The sequence below is a fragment of the Rhinichthys klamathensis genome, unplaced genomic scaffold (genome assembly GCF_029890125.1).
Source record: "Rhinichthys klamathensis goyatoka isolate OS25496 unplaced genomic scaffold, OSU_Roscu_1.1 h1tg000665l_1, whole genome shotgun sequence".
Taxonomy (NCBI): Eukaryota; Metazoa; Chordata; class Actinopteri; order Cypriniformes; family Leuciscidae; genus Rhinichthys; species Rhinichthys klamathensis.
The window spans coordinates 742,501-767,273 of NW_026607104.1; the positions used below are offsets into that span (position 1 = coordinate 742,501).

General features: G+C 36.5%; 1 protein-coding gene across 4 annotated transcripts in view; it reads right to left on the bottom strand.

Annotated features, from left to right (window-relative positions):
- sh3bp2 (SH3-domain binding protein 2) overlaps nt 1-20,788 on the bottom strand; it is a 28,191-nt gene extending 7,403 nt beyond the window's left edge. Inside the window, exons 1-6 of one of the 4 annotated variants that reach the window (XM_056241690.1) lie at nt 20,701-20,788; nt 7,142-7,281; nt 3,830-3,932; nt 2,204-2,321; nt 2,037-2,104; nt 1,723-1,805 (exon numbers count right to left, since the gene is read on the bottom strand). In XM_056241690.1, the coding sequence (XP_056097665.1) occupies nt 1,723-1,805; nt 2,037-2,104; nt 2,204-2,321; nt 3,830-3,932; nt 7,142-7,277 (508 nt within the window). In that variant the 5' untranslated portion in view covers nt 7,278-7,281; nt 20,701-20,788. Of the gene's footprint in view, nt 1-1,722; nt 1,806-2,036; nt 2,105-2,203; nt 2,322-3,829; nt 3,933-7,141; nt 7,282-9,655; nt 9,920-14,344; nt 14,633-20,700 lie in introns of those variants that run through there. The other 3 variants (XM_056241688.1, XM_056241687.1, XM_056241689.1) reach the window with 3 other exon arrangements.
- Nucleotides 20,789-24,773: the final 3,985 nt, after the last annotated feature.

Below are 24,773 nucleotides of genomic sequence, written 5' to 3' on the forward strand. Positions count from 1 at the left end.
GAGCATGTTTTTTTATTTCAAAATGAAAATGATTTTAAGTCGTTGAACCTAAACTTTTATTATTAGTTCTTAGAATTTGTTTTAAATATGTAATGAAATAAATAAAAAAAGTTTAATGCTTCAATTCAAAAACATTTGTTCGCCAAATCAGTCACAAACATATGAAAAAGAAGATGAGACATGAGAAAAAAATTAGAGACCATATCATAAATAGACGAGAATGCAATGCTAGTTTTAAACGAAATGAAATTTCTCATGCATGATTTTTAAAATTGTATTTGTTTGTATGCAATTTTATTTAATTACAGACTACAAATATTGGGTAAAATTATGGTTTGTTAATACATTATTAAATACATTGTTAAATAAAATAAAAATGTTTTAATTGAATGTATACCATATCATAAAAAATTACATTTATACAGATTTACACAAATACTTTTTACAGCATTTGTTAATCTTTGTTAATGTAATTTAATAAACAATATAGGTCTTCATTGTTTGTTCATGCATGGTTAGTTCACAGTGCATTAATATACTTTTCTTTGTAAAAATGTCTAATGATGTAAATATTGAAAAAAGGTTCTATATAGATCTCTATTTTATGCCAAACAGCTTCTATATAAGGATACATTTTTGTTACGAGCTGCTTAATTCATCAAATTTAACTAAAAAAAAAGAATGAATTAAATCCGTCTGAAGAGCCTGACAGAACCCTTTAAGGTAAAGAGCATTAAGTGCTGTGAAAATATTGTTCATTGTACATTTATGTTAATTAAGTTAATTCACGTGAACGAATGAGACCTTATTGTAAAGTGCATGTTACCAAATTGTAATATTTCTAAATAAACACATTTTTGTAGACCTAAAATTTGCTATATGGTTAAGTGAAATGAAACTATGAAATACTACTACTAAATATTTGTAATATTAAGAGAAAAAAGTGTTAATTAATCATTTTATTTAAACATTGGTTGTGCTTCAATTTAAGGTGTCTGTGTTACAGTATAATTATACATTTAAGTACTGAGTAATAATAATTAACTAGGGTAAGGCTAGGATTAGGATTTAGGGGTAGTTGCATGTAATTAATCACAATTAACAGTAATTACTATAGTAACTACATGTAAAGTTTAACAATATAAAGAGTTACCACAAGATAAATACAACCATAGGAAGGCACATCGTGGCCATATTCCAGGATGACAATGTCAAGATTCATCAGGCTCAGATTATGAAAAATTGGTTGGGAGGGAGCATGACTGATGGAAATTAATGTTGTGATGTTATTTCCATCAAGAGGAACATCAATGTTTGGTCGAGATCTTGTATTGACAATACAAGAGTCCAGCACTCTGTAAAGTCTCCTCCAGCACATCCCTAAGACTCTCCATGAATTTAAGGTGTGAATATGATTCTTTATGCTTTCTCCAAACCATTCTTACACAACTTGAGCCTGATGGATCTTGACATTGTCATCCTGGAATATAGCCATGATGTGTCTTAGTTCCTACATGGTTGTTTAAGAAATGAAATACACACTCCATCTATTAGGGTAAGAAGAACTGTTGCCAAACATATAACATGCTAGAAACATAATAATCACAGCAATAATGATCCAGTCATAGACTCTTAAGCATTTGCCAATTTAAATCCAAACTTTTTTTTAAACAGGTCAGTATAAAAGCATAGTGATTTTGAATCCCTGCGTGTCACTCATACCTGCTTCAAAGTCATATTCAACAGGACTGATCTCCAGCGGTTCCTCTAACTGCCCATATATGCTCTCAGAATCCGAGTCATCACTATTAAAACACACAAGAGATTCGTGAGAAAAGTGACAGAACACGTAGATGAAGAATTACACAGACATGCAGTGATTGAAAGAAAGAGGAAGAGGTGACGGCGGTCATGTGAAACCCCCCCCAAGAAAACGAAAGGTACAAATGAGGGGGTAAAAACCATGTTGTGTAAGCATAATGTGTGAAATGTGACTTCAACGGTGTTCGGTTAATGTGAGCAGATGGCGGTTTTACCTCGGAAGCGGCACGTCTCTCTTATCATTATAATAGTTGATTTCTTTTCTTAAGTTCTTCATCCATTTCTGTCAGAATTGAAAAATACACATTTAAGTTTCATTTGAACTGATCAAAGAAACGAACACAGGTCCATGGTTGCGCAGTGCCGTGTGATGTGATCTCACCCTTCTCTCGTCCTCACTCGCTGCTGAGAAATACCACGTCCGGTGTCTCTTACTGAAGTGGACGATCTTGAAGGGGAAAACGTTGCTAGATGTCGTCTCCTCTGCTGCCCGCAGAACCCTGTCAAGCACAGACAGCAGAACGTGTTTGGGAGATAAACTGATGCTGATTGATAAGAAGAAATCCTTTTTGTTTTGAATTTAAATGTACACTACTGTTCAAAAGTGGTCTGTAAGATTTTTTTTTTTATCATAACACTTTTAAATTGATCAGTAAAGACATTTATAATGTTGCAAAAGATTTCAAGATTTAATAATTCAATTGTTTTTTGACTTTGTCTATCCAAGAATCCTGATATGAAACGTGTCACATGTTTCCACAGACACATTAATGATTTAAACATTGATAAATAATAATACATGTTTCTTGAGCATCAAATCATCATATCAGAAGGATTTCTGAAGGATCATGTGACACTGAAGACTGGAGTAATGATGCTGAATATACAGCTTTCATCAGAGGAATAAATTACATTTTAAAATATATTCACATTGAAACCAGTTATTTTGAATTGTAACAGTATTTTACTGTATTTTTGATCAAATGAATGATGCAGTCGTGAAGAGACTTCTTTAAAAAAAAAAACAAGTGTTTCCGTGTATGCAAAGTGTCATAAAAAACTACAACACAAAACACGTTTGAACCTTTTGATTGCTGATTATTAGTATTGCTTTCAATCAGGATTATATCGTTTTACTGTATCCTCAGTGTCAGATACATGGCTAAAGGGTCCATAATTGCAATGGACATGCAGTTAAGTGTCAGAAAACATTACATTCAGTTCACAATTAAGAATATTATTTTAAAGCATATTCCATAATAAATATATTGTTATTATTTTACAGTCCTGTTCCGCATGTACATACTATGTACTTATTGTATATTGTAGTAGTGACACTAACTGGGTAATAACTAGGTAATGACCCTGAACCTAACCTTAACTCATGTAGTTATCAATTAAACTCATTATATAACTCAGTATTTAAGTACACTGTAAATCCATTGAAAATGCACATTCTGTCAAATAAAGTGTCCTTCTAGGACGGTCTCGCTCATCCGCGAACACTCCCTGTGCTCTGCTGTATTAATTCAAATTCAGAGGGCTATTTTTACCCAGGCACAGCCACACAATAATTACATGTTCACCATATGGCACAGTCAACCTGCTTAGGAGGAACTTCTGCAGAAATCGACGCCCTTTCCGTAACATTAACATCACGGAGCATATGGTATTAAACAGAACATGTAACGTACACGTGAGCGCTGCGCTGACGTGCACAGGAAACACATACGAAGGCCAATTCGGTGCAGAATCGAAACTCTTGCACCTAAAAAGGTCTGCGTGAGGAGCGCACAGCTGTGGACAGGATGTGGCCTGCGATCTTGCCGAGATGGCCACTGGTTTACTTAACTTACAGATACTTGGTACAGAGAGGTGGGCTTCTGAAACTTTCTCTGGCTGAATGACCACAGATGCACCGGAGCTTCATGTGAGCAAATGCAGTGTTGTAAGGGAAACCGATGTGAACTGGTGGAAATAACCAATGGAAACAAGCAGAATCACCAACCTGTTGTAGCCATTGAGGGAGAAAGCTCCCTGCGGTGTGGCAGACGTACTGCTCTTGAAATAGTAGAGGCAGCCTTTGTGGATTATAATGAAGCGAAGCGGCCCTGTGGAATTGGCAGACAATCAATATGTTTCTCTTCAGCACATAAATGAAAAGCAAAAGTGTTTATAATTCACTGCCCGGCCAAAAAAAAGAAAAGAAGAAAAAGGCGCTGTTTGGATTTAAATTGGCAAATGCTTAAGAGTCTATGACTGGATCATTATTGCAGTGATTATTATGTTTCTAGCATGTTATATGTTTGGCAACAGTTCTTCTAACCCTAATAGATGAAGTGTGTATTTCATTTCTTAAAGGTTCTCTAAGCGATCCTGGGTGACGTCACTTCTTGTTGACGTTCGAACTATTGTCAAACAAAACGGAGGCTAGCTAGACCCTCCCTCCTCCTCATCCGCACACTAACCCCCCAAACCCCGCCCCCAAACCCTTCTTGTCGGTCATTGGCTGGAACAGTTTGTTATGTTTTGGGGAGCGGGTCGCCGCAGTTTGCTTTTGGTGCTGTTTGTGGAGCCTGGGCTGTCTACAGAGATCGCGTTTCTTTACAGTGTGTTCAGGGGACAGGCAGCCAGCGGTTAGTGAGGAGATGTTTGCTGTATGTGACAAAAAATGTTTTGCCCTAAAAAACGCGTGACATCGCTTAGAGCACCTTTAAAGGGGTCATATAATGGTACATGCACTTTTACAAGTTGATCGTACTGAAATGTGTGTTGGCAGTGTCTGTACACAACCATCATAAAATGATAAAAATCCATCCGGTGTTTTTGTTTTAATCTCCTTATATGTTTTCCCCTGCCTCAAATCAAGCCGTTCGAGCCTGTGACGTCACACGCTCGGAAGCCCCTCCCACGATTGTTGATTGACAGCCGGGTTTCAACACAGACCCGCCCTCACTCGTGAGCCAGCTGTCAATCATAGTCTGCGCGGACCGGCGCGGTCATTGTTGATATGCCGGAGCACTGTCTATGAGCAGAATGGCATCTAAGCGATTGTGGTGTTCTGTTCTTGGGTGTAATAACGAACACAGCAGTCATTTTAATGTTTCTAAATCCGAACCGCTGAAGACGCAGTGGCTGAGTTTGTTTTCGAAGAGAATATTCCCCACGAGCAATGTCAATGCTCTCATGTTTGCCGAATCATTTCACACCAGACTGCTTTATAAACGAGGGTCAGTATAAAGCTGGATTTGCTAAGAAGCTGCTCTTGACAAAAGGATCGGTACCAGATATTCGTGTTCCTGCTGAATCTCCAGAAGAACGGAAGTGAGTGTAACGTTTTATTAAACTTTATATTAATATATTAATCTTTGCAAATCGCTAGCTGCACGCTTCTAAGGTTTACACTCAGGGTACATTACGGCATGTTTTCTATGTATGACGTTCTCAATATAATTTATAATCCCACGTTTATACTGAACAACGCGTTATGGTTATTGTGTTATTGAGTTACAAACGGTGTATGCGCAGAACAGAGGGGTGGAGTCAGCAAAGCTCATTATCATTTAAAGGCATATGCACTGAAACGGCGTGCAGAAAACAGAGCTGTTTTTGACCAGGTAAAATAAGTGTTTTCTTACAATACTAATGAGAATTTTTAATTAAAGTATATTACAAACTTTTAATTTAGACCCTAAAGAATCATATTAGCTTGTACAAAAATGGCATTATATGACCCCTTTAAACAACCATGTAGGAAGACACATCATGGCTATATTCCAGGATGACAACGTCAAGATTCATCAGGCTCAAGTTGTGTAAGAATGGTTGGGATGGAACATGAAGAATCATTAATGTTGTGATGTTATTTCCATCAAGAGGAACATCAATGTTTGGTCGAGATCTTGTATTGACAATACAAGAGTCCAGCACTCTGTAAAGTCTCCTCCAGCACATCCCTAAGACTCTCCATGAATTTAAGGTGTGAATATGATTCTTTATGCTTTCTCCAAACCATTCTTACACAACTTGAGCCTGATGAATCTTGACATTGTCATCCTGGAATATAGCCATGATGTGTCTTAGTTCCTACATGGTTGTTTAAGAAATGAAAAGCTACACACTTCATCTATTAGGGTTAGAAGAACTGTTGCCAAACATTTAACATGCTAGTAACATAATAATCACAGCAATAATGATCCAGTCATAGACTCTTAAGCATTTGCCAATTTAAATCAATACAGTGACTTTGTTTGCATTGTTTTCACCCTCTGTCTTACATTTCCGACACACGCTCTAAGCGGTTGACCAATCACAACAGACTGGGGCCGACTAACCAATCAGAGCAGAGTGCGCTGTTCGGGAGGCGGGTTTTAAAAGAAACCGAATCTAAAAGGGAGCATTCGGACAGAGAGTGAAAACGGGTGCTGCAACAATATAAATTATGAGAAACATAAAGCGTTCTTTGAACATTAAATCACGTAAATCTATTCTAGTAGCCCCTCTAAAAAAGTTCACCCTCTAACAAAATGAGCCTTATTGTAAGGTTTTAAAGAACATTACAGGTTAGTCAACAAGAAAAAGCATTGTTAACCTACTTAACTCCTGCATGGATTAAACCACCATTAAATTCCTGAGTTAAACATTGTATTACCCATAACATTAGCCTATTGAACATTTATCTATAAAGCTGTGTAAAACGGTCCTATGAGTAATGGTGTGTTCACACCGAACGCGAATATAATTATTTGCGCGAGTAGATTACATACAAAGTCAATGCAAAGACGCGAATAGACGCATCATTCGCGCCGGGCGTTGCGAATGACGCGAATTGGGCGACGTGTTTGCCGCAAATGTCTTCGGCGCAAGTTGAAAATTTTGAACTGAGCGAATGTTCAAGCATCTAACTAGACGCGATAGACGCGTATTTGACGCCCTATTCGCGTTCGGTGTGAACACACCATTAGTCCTACTTTTCTGCATGGTATTTCCTAAAACTTTACCCCTAAATAAAAATGTTGTCATTATTTATTCACCATCATGTCTTTCCAAACCTGCATGAATTTATTTCTTGCACAGAACAGGAAAGAAGAGCTTCTGGAGAATGTGAATGCTGAGTGAATGGGGTCCAAACAAACATTTACTTTCATTTGGAATACATATATTTACAAAAAAAAAATCTTCTTTTGGGTTCGACAGACGGAAGAACGTCATTCAGGCTTGGAACAACATGAGGGCGAGTTTCCTTTCCTCTAACAGATGTTAATGTATGTTCGATGTTTAGTCTATTGGCTGATGGATTCCAGCGAGCTGCAAAACTCACATTTCATCAGGCTGAACTGGCTGCCTCCTTTCTTGTGCAGATACCCCGACGAGGTGACTCCTCCCGGCATGGTGAGCAGATTCTGAGCTCCGATAGCCCTCATGGGAACGGGCCAGGAGACCGCTGTAGCAGCCATGTTTCTGTAAGCAAGGAAAGGCCATGTTGTTAAGACTCGTTCTCGACAATTATACCTTGCTACGGGGAAGGGCTGGGGTGCCTTATTTCAGGATCAGCTACTGCAGGGGGTGAAAACATCTGCACAACCACCAAGAGCACTCTAGTAACACCTAACAACATCCCAACAGCCACCCAGACACCTGCGGCCCCAGGCCTAGGGCCAGATCACAACTGTGCTGCAATTCAACACAATATTATCTGTATAAAACACTATTCAGGGCAAAACTATCAAAGTCAAATCTCTCTTCACGCTGCACAAATATTAAAACATTTAAATTTGAAGGTTTATAACCTACATTAATGACCTCTACTTTTCAAGTTAGTGGGCCTATTCTGAAGACCTCTCTGTACTGTTGGGTATCCCTACATAAAGGTAGGCCTACATTACAGACGATTTCTCATTTCATTTTTCATTCGAAAGAATTGTTGAGCCAAAAAAATCTGTGTTCTTGCCCTACTCACTGTGATAAACCTACAAATAACTAAGAAAAGAAGGCCTGACTACAATTGCAGCAGATATGCTTACTTGCTCAGATGACATATTTCCAGATAAACATCTGGTAGAACTTATTATCAGTGATTTTGGTGTTGTTAATCGGATTCATTCTGACATGGTGTTGATGGGCAGCTATGGGTTAACCTCAAACCATCAGATTCACCAGTGTACGTCTGAAGGCCAACTGATGTAATAAACCCAAACAATGTTCCTCAGCAAGTAATGGTATATTTCTAACACAGATGGCAATACAGAGACCAGAATTCTGTACCTTTAATAGGGATGATGGGTTTTTAATAGGCAATTTCCGGAAACGAGTTCGGATTTTAGCCCTTCCGGTTCCATTGTCCTGAAGTCAATGGGATTTTTGAATGGGCTTTTGGTTAAATGCCTGAAATGAGGTCTGGGGTGAACACAGAGATATTTTCACGTTTTATTCTACAAAATGCGGTTGCTAACAACTCATTACTCAGTAGTCATGTCATTGTGTTTATAACCGTGCTCTTGCAAACTCTTCTAACTCAAACCTTGAGGGAAAATGTTTGGTTACACTTTATTTCAAGGTGACATAGTTACATTGTACTTACTCAAATAAGTACTGAGTAATATTCATTAATCGCATGTACTTACTATAGAGTTACGTTAGGGTTAGGAATAGGGTTTGGTTTAGGGTTTAGTTAGTTGTAATTATGCATAATTTACTGTTATTACTATGGTATGAACATGTAGTAACATGTAACTACGCCACCTTAAAATAAAGTGTTACCAACTGTTTTTAAATAAAGACTGAAAGAGCTGTCTGAAGCTTAATGATGGCGAACTTGAAGTCAAGAAAAGGTGGTGTAGTTTGCTTATTTACGCTTCAAAATTCATGAAAGTTGTGTTCATTTGTGAAGACTATCATGATGAACAAAATATGTAAGAATTATAAACCTTTGTTGGTCATAGAGCTTATTTTCTGCAATAAAACAAAAGTCAATGGAAAAATTACTATTGTTTTATTGTTGTTTTTTTTGTCGAGGGAACCAGGGTGAAGCGAACTTACGGGTTTGGCCAATAAAAATACATAATCACTGCCGCATTCTATACAATTAAGTACTAATTTTGAAAATACCAGACCAGATGTTTTTCTTATGCATGTATATATTGATGAAAATAGATAAAGTTACTTGAAACAAAGTGCTAAACCTGAATATATGAGATAGCCTAATTTTAAAAGGGTTATTTCCTGAAAAAATCATGTAATTTTTATCAAATCTCTCTAAAACAAATGTATACATCTAATGAATATACTTTTTTTTTCAATGTATGCCAAGCCCTAAAATATTTAATTGGGTAAAAATTGTGAGTGAAAGCATTTTTAAAAATCTTTATCCTAGAAAATCATGAACAACTGGAAAAGTCATATGGCCTTGGAGCCAAAAAGTTTTTTTTTGCAAAACTAAACGATAAACAAAAACCTTCGCCATCTAAACCAATAATACTGAAGCACCAGACATAACAAATTACAGACATAACAAATTAAAAGGACAAGCTTATAAACACATTGAGCAAACCCAGTCAAAACATGAAGATGAGACAGTCGATAATAATAAACAATGAAAAAACACAACAGCCGCCGCCTATCACAGAAACCCTAACAAAATTCCTGCTATAGATCCACAATGTCCAAATAACATTAGTGATATCAAGAGAATTCTTAGGAATATGACTACATAATCACAAACTCCACATAATTGTTCTTCAATTAAGAAGCCAACTCCAAACAAACTTCTCCAAACACCCACCCACACTGTCCCCTGATCCTCAATCTGCTCCCTGACTCCACAATCGACGCTTGCCTTCTGCTGACGCATCTTCTGATGCTCTGCACCGCTGGACTCTCGCTGAACATATCGCCAGAAGAGACTCGAGATCACAGAGAGCTTGAGGACGTACTCGTCTCCGCCACAAAACTTCCAAACCTCCAGCAAAAACCTTGAATCTGGCCGGGACACTGAAAGGACAGGAAACTCTACGTTTCCTTTGGAAAGTTCGAGCCCCTCCTGGGCTGTCGAGCGCACAGAGGAATTTGCTTATCCGGCGCGGGACGTCTGAGTGCCAGTCAGCAGATATAGATGGGAACGGAGGAAAGTCCATCTAACACTGGGTGGAGTGGCGAGATTAGAATCCCATGGGACAATTTTGACCTAAATGAGAAGTCTAATGGTAGCGTAGTGGACATTATAATATCCAACCAAAGAATTATGGTTCAGGAGCGAGCTTGTGGCAAGAGGATCCTATTTTTAGGAGTTAAGTAGAAGTTTAGTGTGGCACTGTCAGCAAAGTACTCTTGACCTTCTTACAAACTTCCCTTCAAGGAAATTAAAAGAACTAAACATCACTGTGTTTAAGAAGATTGTGCAAAAACATACAAATTATCCATGAATCAGCGAATCGTAAAATGGTTACAAATTGCAATAAGAGTGTGTAGTTTTTTAGTGGTGTTTCATAAGCCAGGCTAACTATTACTGTTCGAACATCCTCTTGAGCCAATGCATTACTGATCCTGCAGTGTTTGTGCTATGCCAAAATAAAAATATTTGTTTTTTAATAAAAAAAATCAAATATTCTTGTACACTTTATGGCAATCTTTGTATTTATGTTTGGTTTCATATGGTTTCGAAAAATTATTTATCATTTTCAACAAAACTTTAAATGTAATGCCTCAGAAAATTTACCGTACATTTCATATATTTTCCCTACACTTCCTTTCCTTACACTAAAAAATATATTAAAAACAATATATTAAAACAATATAAAAACAGTCTTTTTTTAGACTGGTTAATATAAGTAGGACGTTTTTTTTCATATCATGAATTAATAATTACAAAATTATTATTTTTGACATGCTCCAAAAAATATCAAAATTCAATAAAATTATAAATTAAAACATTTTCAAGTCTTTGTTTGCAGACATTAATAGGGACAAAAATGAGCATCATGTCATTAACACATTTTTTTTATTTGTATCCAAACCTGTTCTCATCAACATATTTGGCTATTTTCCCCACCCACATTATTATGATAATGTCAGCGGAAAAGTACAGTTGTTTCAGAGGCAGAGCAAGTTATTTTGATATGCAAGTTATTTTGGAATATATTATAATGGAAACAAAATAGTAAATATCAAGCAATGGGCTTGATATTTTATTTACATTATGCATGCCCATGTGATAAATTCCTTTTCCAACATAAAGAAAAAAATAAGCATTTTTAAGTAGCCTATTACTCAGAATGACCCAGCAATGCCCTGCTACTGCAAACAAACACATGGGTTGCTCTAAGCTATGAAGTATTAATCTTCAATCTCCAAAAAAAAAAACACAAAGAAGATGTCATGCTCTAGGAACTGCAACAAAATAGCAGGGTGGAGAAGATTTCAGCCTTATTTACACAACTCCCTGATCCTGCCGATGTGACCTCATGCGCTGCTCAGCATGAAGGGATAGGAGGTCAAACACAGTTTACAAGTGCATTTATTTTTTTTAATGTGATGCGAATTTCAGAGGGTAAGAATGTAGCACAGATCTTGATTATCCATCGGGAATTGATTGGATCATGAAAAGCAGGCATGGAGCCAAATGATTGGAGAAGATGCCGCAATGATTTGAATGGGGATAAAATTATTACATTTAGATAAAAAAACTAAAAAAAAAACTCTGTATAATAACTTGAATCAGTCAGAAAAAGACTAGAAATGTGGGAACTGAAGAAGTATGGAATGAATTAAAACTGTGTCCTTCTCCAATGTTCACCCTTCTTGAAAGTACAAGTTCAAGCCAACCAGTCCGCAAGAAGAAGAAAACGGGCACTGAGACATATTTGTCTATTTTTCACGCCCACGTTGTTACGATGATGTCAGAGGAAAAGTTAAGCTCTTTAATTTTATTACATTTTGTTGAAAGATTATAAAGTTTTTTTCCCGCTTTGGGATAGCATTATTTACAGCATTATCTGTAAAGTGAGCAGTATCAATTTCCTCTGAAAGCAATATAATATATCATGCCTCAGTGGTGTGTCAGAGTTTCCACTCGATATTGTTTTCAGCTTGTGACATTTAAACAATGTTTCCATTCACAGGAGTCAGTGACCAGAACTTAACCTGCTCTTAAAGTGTGGGTGAATATGTAAGAAACAAGAAACAATCCACGACTAAACCCTTTTAATGCACGACAATGAGGCAGAAAACCACCCGACGCGACCAAAGCAAGCTAAACTGACTGCTGAAAGCCCCTTTAAACTGACTGGATAACATGCCTTATCTAGCAACCATACAATTTTGAGTAATAGAAAGTGACAAATGAAAGTCAATTTGACTTCATACTAAACCTAAGATGTCACCCATCCAGTTCATCAGAGTTAGTGAAGCCAACAGCTAGCAAACATGCTCCAAACAACAGCTAGCAACAGCTAGCAAACATCTTCACTTTAGATGAAAGTGATGAAAGTTTGTCACTCAAGCAAAGTTGTGATAGTCACCAGTGTCAGGTTGTCTAATCTGGTTTAGACTGTATTCAGAGTGAAAGCCCTGTGTGAAAACTAGAACAAGGGTTTAAATGTTATTAGCAGAGCTAAAAGCACATTAAAACACCTGTTAAAACTAGATCACATTCTGGTTAACCATATAGGCAAAGTCAGATGAGCGCTTCTGAGGATGAGCTAATCAGGATTTGCCAGGATAGTGGTATGAAATGTCAGTATAGTACAGTTAGTACACAGATGTCTGTATATTCTGTGTTTATGAGATCATTGGTACTCGTCCGCTAATTCTTGCTGGTGTTTTCTGCACAGCTGTTCACAGACAGCGGGATCATCTTTTTCCACGCTGGTCTATCAATCATTTTACCCACCCTAGATGACACATCAAACTAAACAAACTCTCATTGGTCACTGAACATGCCAATCAGACAGTCTCTTCTCACATTAGCGAAATTTTGTGGGGAAAATTGTCCATTGTTGTCACACAGAAATCACTTTCTGTTGGTCAGCGCGACAAATTTCTAAGAACAGCTTAACATTGTGAAATCTGCGTTTTGAAATCTGAAAATTCCCGATAGCATATTTCTATTAAAAAGGCTGGATTTCACCAAACAGCGATAAATGTGACTGCACCTGAACGGGCGTTTCTTGGACAAAATGGACTTTCTGTCGCTACAGATTATATACATGAATAATACACTTACACTCGCTTTAAGTAAACTAATATTAAAGCATACATTTTTAATTGATTTATCACAAGCTACTCAAGCTTTTCTCACTTAGAGGACCGTTTCCTTATTATGATTATTTATGTTACAAACCAAAGATGAGAAAAGAATCTGTGGGCATCAGTTTCAGTTATTATTTTTGCTCTGCACGTACGTCCTTCATTTCCTGCACTTCACCTACAATACAGCTCGAGTCCTGCTTTCAATAAAGGAGAACATGATGCACACACGTAACACAGCCTCCATCAACACTTTAGAATAATGATCCGTCATTAATAAGTAACTATGCAGTACTACATTAACACTTCAACTATTAACTATTATGGAAACAAGCTTAATTAATCAGTAAGTACTGTAATATCGAATTAGGACTAATATGGTTCCATCTCCTTCCAAAAACATAATTTTCACTTTAAAATAGTGGTCTAGATCACTAGTAGTTCCTGCATAGGGACTATATTCATGACTATATTCAGAGTAAAAATGATAACTGATTACGTCTCAGACACACATAATGTTCTTTATAATTTGTCAGTTAGTTAATAGCTATTAATGATGCCAAATCTAATTCAGTAATTATTGATTACCTAATCTTTCTAAATGTCCTAAATTTCATATTACTTACTGATTAATTAAGCTTGTTTCTATATTAGTTAATAGCTGAAGTGTTACTGCATAGTTACTTATTAATGACGGACCATTATTCGTTTTTTTTTCAAACATCAGCCCACAGATGTTAGTCAGAACAACATATTATAGTCTGCTGGATGTGCCCCCACATTATAACGTGTAGAAATGCAAAGTGTATCCTGTCTAAAAAGGTCATGTGAACACCTTGAACATGGGGTAGGAGTTTAGTGGTAAAGGTGTAGTGTAACATCCATATTGTGGCCTTGAGTACGCCAGGGGTTTTCCCTGCAATCATTATGAATGAAAAACACGTAGCTACATTTGAAACACGTTTAACTTTACATTAAATCTGCAACCTGAATTTTACCAGTGCCACATGACTGGAGTTAAACTACAGATTATATGCGAACAACACTCGTAGAACTGTCCTCTCGAGCACCACAATCTCAATTGTCTTAAAAACGACAATAATTCAATGACTCCCATTTACTTTCTTAATACGTATGGTCTAGCTCACTACTGTAGTGACCCTCAAACTTGTGGGAATTACTTTCACTTTTCAAACAATTGATAACAAAACACTCTTTCGTACATCAATGTTGTTGTAGACATTCAAATGGACAAAGAAAGTGAAGAAACCCGCATACTTACTTGTTACAGAAGTCCTGGATGCACATCTTCGCATGTGACTGTTGTAAATGACTGAAGGAACGCTTTTTATTCATCGAAAGAGCCATTCGTACTGGCTTGTTTTTGTCACCATGTTTTACTGGTTGATGTTTAGCGTACGGTCGGAAGTTGAATGAGTTAGTTGAGGGTTCAGGACCGATAGAGCGGAGGCGAGCAGAGACGGCCTGTGATCGCAGGCTCATGCACAGTGCAAGTCATTTCCTCTCAGGGCCCACATTGGCGTGCACTTTTTCTGTGTCACAAAGTCACTTCCTTTTGGTTGCTGTATGGACATACTGATTGGCCAAAGTTCTCAGGACTTGAATTCACCGGCAGGGACTTTCCACCTCTTTTAACACGAATTACGTCGTCGACACGGCGGCTCTGACAAACTTGCAACAGCGTTTGTTGATTTCTAGAAATGTCTCAAAGCTCAATTGTAGGACACTATGTTGATTTATGTATCTAAATGACCTATACAACTACCAAAGCCTGAAAACAGATCATTTAATAGTTTGAGTGTAGGCTAGTATTACTAGTATGAACCATTGAACCATTTCCTAATCCTAATTACTAAACTTTGGGTAACACTTTATTCTGATGATCCCTTTTGAACACTTGTTGACTATTAGTAACTTTGCAACTACATGTCGACTAACTCTCATTAGAGAATTAATTGAATTTAGTTTTTTTCCATGTCATCACACTGTTTAGAGCACAATAAACAAATGGTAAAAAAAACACATATACAATCATATTTTATTCATACGTTATGCTATGTCCTCTGTAGTGGACGCCAGGACTAAGTTGTTTAAAAAATAAAATGACATGAAATTATATGTATAGGCAAAAACAATGGGATTTTTTTTCAATCACCAATAACATTTTGGGGTTTCAGGATTTTTTCAACCAAAATTTGTATAAAGATTATTCTCAACTATGTTATGAAAGAAGTAATGGAATGAATTGATACACCATTTTACTTTTTGCAATATGTGGGTAAAATGGCCATAAATTAATATTCCCATTCAATGCAATGTATCTACACTGTATCTAATTTGCACATTCACGTATTTTTGGAGCAACATTTAATGAAAAACGAAGTGTAATAATTGGCAACATTTTAAGAATAATATCATAGGAATATTGATGTATAATTTATTTCCATATTCACTTGTTGTGTCTCCCAGAATGCCTGATAAACATGATTTTAGTCCTGATGTCCTCTGGGACACGTTTGAAATCAATGCCCTGTTCTGTAACAGAAAGTATTTTTTTTATTTGAAACCCCTTAACATTTTCCTGAGATGTTGTTTTATGAAATACAATTTGAAAAAGTAGACCAATTTAAATTATAATTACAATATATTATCATATTTCCATGAGAATGCTACATTTGATCACTAAATTAATGTCAGACATTTTTAAAGACCAAGGAGAAGTTGTTTTCATGGTGAAACCTCCAAACATTTGGTATCTCTGAAAAGTCCTGAATGTGCTCTTTACAGGACACCCAGGTTGTGTCATGTGACATGTATGATGTCAGAGAAATTCACTAAAATATAATGTCCACTACAGTGGACAAAAGTCTATTCTTGGGTCCCAGGAGGATATCTATTTATTGTGATGCTCCTCTACTATGGGGTTAGAATTGTTGCATTATTCCAAATAACTAGATTAATATTCACAAATTTTTTTAAAGAGATTGACAAAAATGTGCCAAATTCACAAATAAATAGATTAAGATCCACAAATAAATGTAAAGAGTTTCACAAAAAATTCTAAAATATTTTTTGTTTGTAAAACACAACTCTGCCTGGCATTTATTTGTGAATAGCTTCTTGTGCATTTGTAAATCCCCTCACGCATCTGTGGATTTTGAAACACTTCTAGCGTGGATGTGCAGACAAATCTACAAATAAGTGCACTCACCCCCCGTTTCCTCAAGCCAATCAGATAACGGCCACATGAAGGAGCAGTAATAATCTTTGGGCTCTTCGTTCAAATTGAGCTGAACTGTTTGTGTGGTTAAAACACTTTGTGTGGCTTAAAAACTCTGGAGTTTAAGGCCTCTTTATATTTCCATCAGGATAAACTCAAGGAATTATGATCATCATGATCAATAACACCCTCTCTACACCGGCAAGAGGTGCGACACAGCAAATAGCACATTATCTTTTCACTGCTGCCGTAGCAGTTTCAAATCATGTGAAACTAGCATGTTTGAAATGTTAACACATTTTCCCCCATATGACGTCTGTTTTCTTGGCTGCAGATATGAACTGTCTGCATAATCATGCTTATATTGACTAGTGCTGGCTACTTGAACATTCATATTTCGTGATACTGTCTACACTGGACGCGGCGCAGCGCGACACGATGATTCATTGATAGTAATTGGATGCCCGTTCTTCTTCTGAAGTAGCGGCTACTACACGCAATTACAATTACAAGGACAAATGATTTGCACATTCACTTTGCCCAATGTAGACAGCCTCGCTCGCACGGGGTAGACACGATGTAAGAAATTACAGAACATATGATTTTGCCTTTTAAAGCACAATCGCTGTGGCAAAAAAGCTATAGGACATAAATAAATGTCATGTACCAAATATGAGCCCAAATGACCACCCGCGATGTAACAGCGTGTACTGTCTGGGGTTGGATGCTGCAAATAAAAATCCTGCAATGCTGAAAAATACATCTATGCATTTAGCCTACTTTAGATGCTGTAAGTTACTTTTACCATAAAAAACTATTAAGTCTGATTCATATGAAATATTATTTGTGTGATCACGTGTTTTAACCGATCAATAAATGCATATCGCTTGTCTGCCTGGCATATTTCACTTTTAAATGCATGATATCTCTTGGAATGCAACAACCTGTCACGCGTTTAGAAAGAACCCACCTATCTCTACTAACAAAGGGAATCGTAATGCAGGTAATATTTAAAATACTATTTACAGACAGCAACATAGTGTTGGCCCATATCCGGCCCACATCCGGGCTGTGTGGATTCCAGCTGTACCAGATGTGGGCCGGACCTGGGCCGAAACTATGTTGCTGTCTGGGTATAATGCTCTATAGATTGTTAGATCCACGGAGCTGATCATAAGCAACATTAAAACTCCTTGACTGAAGAAGTGGGAAAAGCTGTTGGCTGTGGTCTGACAGTAATTTCACCTATATTACACAAACTCATGTATTTATCACAAGGTTGAACCAGTTATTCATCAGCCAGCTAAATACTGATGATTTTCTGTTGTATCTTGAATAACGTGACTCAGTATAAAGAGAGTATAAATAAAATAAAGAGAGTTTATTTGTGCATCAGTATAAAGAGAGAGTATACTGCTTGTTCCCATAACAGAGATGTAAAGCGCTGTTTCTCTGGCTTTTTCCAAGGCTCATAAAAATTGTGGCTTGACTTGATACACAGTCTAATGGTCTAATTATAACAAAATCCAAATTTTAAACATCTTTTGCTGTAGCAATTTTATGGGCATTATGCATACACTTCCTATTTGAGCCAATGCAGATGAATATTACCATAGTTTATTTTCCTCAATTTTATTTATTTGTGAATTTTATACATTTTTGTGAACCTCTTTACATTTATTTGTGGATCTTAATCTATTTATTTGTGAATTTGATCATTTTTTGTGAACCTCTTTACATTTATTTGTGAATATTAATCTATTTATTTGGAATAATGCAACAATTCTAACCCCATGCTCAACAGACATTATACTGACTATAAGTAACTTTGCAAGTATGTCAACTTATTCTGTCCCAAACCCTACTAGTCAACTAATACTCAACTAACACTCTAATGAGAGTAAGTCGACATGTAAGTAAGTGCAACATTGGTCAACAGAATGTGTTAAAGAAACTGTCAAAATAAAGTGAAACCAAACTTTGATGTGTAAACTTTGAGGTTTCTGCTACATGAATGACACCTCAAATGTGTCCTTTTACTTTTCTAAATAATCAGACATACAATTGTCATGAAAATGGGCAATAAAATCCTTTAGTCTTACATGATTTAAGTATTTAAACAAATCTTGGGTCAGAAACTCTTTGACCCATTAGTAGCCATCTGGAAATTACCCAGAACAGACGACCCATGCCCAAGCAACCCCTAACATCGTGGCGGCAACCTTTTCCACAGGCATGAACAACTCAATGTAAAAGAAAAACGTTTACATTTACATTTTGAACACCAGCATTTAGTCAAATATGGTTCCTGAAGGTAAATACAGGTATTTAGAAAAGTGTTTTCTTACTTCCCTATTACATGACCACAGTTGCCTCTATAATACACACCAAACACAAACTCTGTGATCATGACAGATCAGAATGTGTAACACAAACTTTTTTTTCTTGCATCAGACTTTACAGAGAATTAAAACTAAAACTCAGGTACCTCAGTTATTTTGAAAAATGTAACCATGGAGTTACTAAAATACTAAATTTAATCTTTCAAATAGAAACATAACATGGTAACACTTTACTTGAAGGTGTGTGCATAAGACTGACATGACACTTTGTTGTTTGGAGGTTTTATGTTTGTTTATGACAACTGTCATTGAGTGTCATTCGCTCAATTATGACATTTTTAATGCAAATATGACATTGTTTGAGAAGAGATGTCTTTGTTATGACAACTCGACATAAACCAATACATCATAACCTGTCAGTGTATTTGTCATGACAACTTGACATTTACTAAGGCAACACAACCTGTCATAAACATGACCTAGCAGATTAATTATCAAACTTAAGAAACCACGTAGCTTTATGGGTTAACATCACATTAAACTGTCATGTGGTTGGTTTTGACATTGGCTGTCATGAGGCCATTATAACTGTGTCATGAATATTTTCCTTGACCTCAACTACAGTGGTACAAATTGAATTTGTCATTAAAATGTTAGAATGGCATTTATTGTAAATGACCCATCACATCAGTGTCAAAAAGCAAAACAAATTTCAAACTCTAGTTCATACATATCTGCATATATGACGCCCAACACAATCTAACTGATCTTTAACCCGATCGCCTTCAAACCACAAACGGCGGATAATAAATGAACCTAACCATACTTAATGTAGGCTACACATTTCAAAACCACTAAATTATCACAGAACTATTTGACTACATTGAAATATTCGGCTATATAATGTTGCACCTACATGTCAACTAACTCTCATTAGAGTATTAATATTAGTAGAGTATTAGTAGAGTAGTAGAGTATTAGTAAAGTATTAGTAGAGTATTAAGTATTAGTAGAGTAGTAGAGTATTAGTAAAGTATTGGTAGAGTATTAGTAGAGTATTAGTAGAGTATTAGTAAAGTATTAGTAGAGTAGTAGAGTATTAGTAAAGTATTGGTAGAGTATTAGTAGAGTATTAGTAGAGTATTAGTAAAGTATTAGTAGAGTATTAGTAGAGTAGTAGAGTATTAGTAAAGTATTAGTAGAGTATTAGTAAAGTATTAGTAGAGTATTAGTAGAGTATTAGTAAAGTATTAGTAGAGTATTAGTAAAGTATTAGTAGAGTATTAGTAGAGTATTAGTAAAGTATTAGTAGAGTATTAGTAGAGTATTAGTAGAGTATTAGTAAAGTATTAGTAGAGTAGTAGAGTATTAGTAAAGTATTGGTAGAGTATTAGTAGAGTATTAGTAGAGTATTAGTAAAGTATTAGTAGAGTAATAGAGTATTAGTAAAGTATTGGTAGAGTATTAGTAGAGTATTAGTAGAGTATTAGTAAAGTATTAGTAGAGTATTAGTAGAGTAGTAGAGTATTAGTAAAGTATTAGTAGAGTATTAGTAAAGTATTAGTAGAGTATTAGTAAAGTATTAGTAGAGTATAGACTGGTAGGGTTCGAGTTAGAATATGCTGAAGTTGCAAAGGTACTTATAGTCAGTATAATGTCTGTTGAGGAGCATCACAATAAACAGTTGAGTATTTGTCACCAAATACTCAACTGAAGTAGGCTGTCATGGCAATCACAACACCAGCACTGTCTACACACTTACTATGATGATATACCTAATTTTTGGTTTCATTTAGGAAAGGAAAGTATACCTTCTACAGCATCCTCTAAATATACAATTGAGCAGAAATCCCCCGATAGAGGATGTGAATCGAAACGAGTTCCTTCTCTTTTTCATCTGTTCGGTGGGAAGTACACAAGTGTACATAGCCTCTCCAGATTCCCATGATCAACCACAATATTTTAAAGCAAAATCGAAATCTATAAAGCATCAATTAACAATGACTTGCATGCACCATGACAATGAATTTCTTTTAAAATAACAAAATGACTTACCCATTGAGATGATCTAATGGAGGCTTGGCTTGTACGCTTAAAGTGAGTGGTTAGTAGTGAGCACAAGTCCACTTCCTCTCTGCTGCACTTAAACATGCTGTTTATGACCCTCCCATTTACAACTCGCCTTTGTTCTGTTGCTCATCGAGAGCTGCTTCCAATCAGCCGTACTGCCCTGAACATCTCAGCACTAGTCATTCTTTGCACGGCATAATTATTGGAGATATTCACTTTACATATGGTCAAAATTCTAACAATTTAGTTTGATCATCCACTTTAGACATTTTACTAACTATATGTACTTTACCTTTGCAACTACATGTCAACTAACTCTTTATTGTGATGCTCCTCAACAGACATTATACTGACTATTACTAACTTTGCAACTACATGTCAACTTATTCTACTAACTCTACCAGTCTATTAATACTCTAATGAGAGTTAGTCTACATGTACTTGCAAAGTTACTCATAGAAGGAAGAATGCCTAAAGTGGGCCATCGAAATAAAGTGTAACCATGTAAATTCTTGTTTCAAAGGTTTTTTACGAGTCTAGCTTTATGAGAAGTATTGTCACATGTATCTTTTACAGTCGAAAATATGTTTGTGTCATATCACAATCTCCTCCTGGAAAAACTTTATTGGCATTTCCTGAAAAAAAAAAAAAAAAAAAAAAAAACGCCAGTGGTTGCAAGATAGCTGAGGAATAGTGTTAAAGTTTTCACTAAATTTAGGTTTTAGTTCTGCATTAAAAAAACAAGTTGCGTCCAAGGCCGTAACCAGGGTTTGAAAATTAGTGAGGTCCGGGGTGTTGTGTAAAGAATTTTGCTATAATAATGGTTTGGCCATTGGAACCACATTTCCCAATGGACATTAAGCTGTGACCCTTTTTTTTTATGGAATTTGGCATATATATATATATATATATATATACAGGGGTTAAATTTGGATTTAATTATGTGTGGGGTAGTCTCTCACTAGGGGGGTCCGAGGGTTTGCCCCCCCGGGATTTTTTTTGTGAAAAATAAACCAAAATGGCACTTTCTGGAGAGTTTTGTGCAAAGAAAAAGTAGGTCTAGCAAGTTCAACGCAATCTCACGACCAATTCGTCCGAATTTGACGAGTGATTAAAAGATGGCTAATTCGTACGAATTCGTACGACCTCATTCGTACGAATTTGTACGATTTGTCTAAACCCACGTGATGGGTAGGTTTAGGGGCGGGGTCAGGGTCATTCGTACGAATTCATACGAATTGGGCAACTCGTCAAATATGTACGTTTTAGCAAAAATCGTACTAATTCGTACGAGTGAGGTCGTACGAACTGTTACGAATTAGCCATCTTTTAATCACTCGTCAAATTCGGACGAAATTCACACAGATCAAACACAAATATGCTGACTGAATAGATTGCTAGTTGAGAAACACTGCTTTAATTAATGTTTTTATGATGGCTTTGTGAAAGGTTAACTAAACAGCATGAGCCGTCTTCCAGCTGGCCAGTAAGTTATTTGGCAAATTTCATTCTGTAGGCTAACATACAGATCTGTTTTATGCTATTGTTTTTGATAGTGTTATACATTTCTTACAGATAATCGATTGTCATTGCGTTTGTCTTACCGAATGTGGTAGCTTTATGCAATTACAGTTTGTCTATAAGCTTCTTTTTTTTTAAATGTATTAATGCCGACAGTTAAATGTTGCCAGATATTGCTACGAAAAACAAGCAAAACAAAATAATAATAATAATCCGAAATAAGTTCAAAGCTTGTGTTTTGGAAATAAGGTTAATATATCACTAAACCTTCCCACATTAATAACTTCCTAAAGTGTCACATTAAATCAGAAAAACAGGTGACTACTGCCACCTTTCTATTAGGTGGATCTGGCAACACGGAGGCTGCACCCGCGTTCACAACGCGCTCTCAAGCCCCGTTCAGTTCACTGCGCCAGCTTCTCGCAGCAACATGAATTGCAAACACTCATATGAGGTGGTTTAAACACTGCTAATTAATCATTCAGAGAGCTTGACATTTTATTTTTGAATGTAAAAAAACCGGACCTCGGTGACCTCATAGCTGGCTACGGCCATGGTTGCGTCAGACATGCAGTGCTGTCGGCTTGTTTTCTGCTGGCTGTGTGTTACGAGCAGTGGTGGACGAAGTACACATACCATGTACTTGAGTAAAAGTAAAGATACTCAAGGTAAAATATTACTCAAGTAAAAGTAGAAGTGCTGTCTTTAAACATTCACTTGAGTAAATAACATATATATATTTGAATTGAATTAATTAAATGTGTGTTTAATTTTGGAGGGAAGGGGACTGTTCCCATAAGGTATAAAACATTTACAGTATTTACTGTATATTTTTCTCCAGCGCCTATATGGCCATAATTATTAACATCTTAATGTTATGATACATTCACATAAACCTGCACAACGCCATTATATATATATATATATATACACACACACACACACACACGCACGCACACACACACACGCATATTCTATGTTATGGGAGGAGCCAATTTCCCTCCAAAATTAAACACAAAAACGTATGGTTTCACTTTATTTGGTTGGCCCCTTTAACACATTCAGTTGACTATAAGTAACGTTGCACCTACATCTCTACTAACTCTCACTAGAGTGTTAGTAGAGTATTAGTAGACTGGTAGGGTCAGGAATAGAATAAGTTGACATGTAGTTGCGAAGTTACTTATAGTCAGTATAATGTCTGATGGAGGAGCATCACAATAACGAGTTACCAGATATTAAAGGTTCTCTAAGCGATCCTGGGTGACGTCACTTCTTGTTGACGTTCGAACTATTGTCAAACAAAACGGAGGCTAGCTAGACCCTCCCTCCTCCTCATCCGCACACTAACCCCCCAAACCACACCCCCAAACCCTTCTTGTCGGTCATTGGCTGGAATAGTTTATTATGTTTCAGGGAGCGGGTCGCTGCCGTTTGCTTTTGTTGCTGTTTGTGGAGCCTGGGCTGTCTACAGAGATCGCGTTTCTTTACAGTGTGTTCAGGGGACAGGCAGCCAGCGGTTAGTGAGGAGATGTTTGCTGTATGTGACAAAAAAATTTTTGCCCTAAAAAACGCGTGACATCGCTTAGAGCACCTTTAAGCAGACAGTCTACTAATACTCTACTGAGAGTTAGTTGACATGGAGTTGCAAAGTTACTTATAGTCAACAGAATGTTCAAAAGGGACCATCAAAATAAAGTGTTACCAAACGTATTAATGCAGTGTTTCTGCTAGGCTACTACTCCCCAGAAAACAAAAACAAAAACTATTATTAGCCTATACATTTTAGTGGCAACGTAAGCAATGCCTTCATTATGCGTCAATACTTACCGATAATTGCTGCAATAACAGCTGCTCTCTGTCCCGCTTAAAATCATTGTCAACGCGATTTGTTTGGAACTATTGAGTCTAAACGAATAATGTGACCGCGCAGCGGCGAGATCTGTCACAACTCTCATAGCCTATTTAACGGCTCTGGTTCGCGCTCAGTAGATACCGCCAAGGCAAGTTCAAAACAAAGCGCGCGCGGCGGCGGCGGCTGTACTGTGATTGGTGGCTTGTTTGACCAGTTTCGTTTTTATCCACGCATAAATAAAAAGGAACAAATGATTTTGAAAATGTTGTAGAGTAAAAAGTAAGATATTTGACTTTGAAATGTAGTGGAGTTAAAGTAAAAGTCTCCCAAAATTTAAATACTTGAGTAAAGTAGCCTACAGATACGCAAAAAAAAAACTACTTAAGTACAGTAACGAATTACATTTACTTCGTTACTGTCCACCACTGGTTACGAGAATCGGCTTCTAATGCACCAACACAAGTAAGTAAGTGAACTGAACACGTTTTACAGTAAATTTATTTGTTTTATAAAAGATGGCTATACTGTTAAATAGATGTAAGAATAAAATTACCAGTTACACTTATGGAAATAAATGCAATAAATTTTGCTAGATTGCTAGATTTTAAAACTTTAATCTGTTTTGTCTTGTTGGCAAAGGCCATTTACACAAACTCCACCACCATTGTCTGGTTAGGCCAGA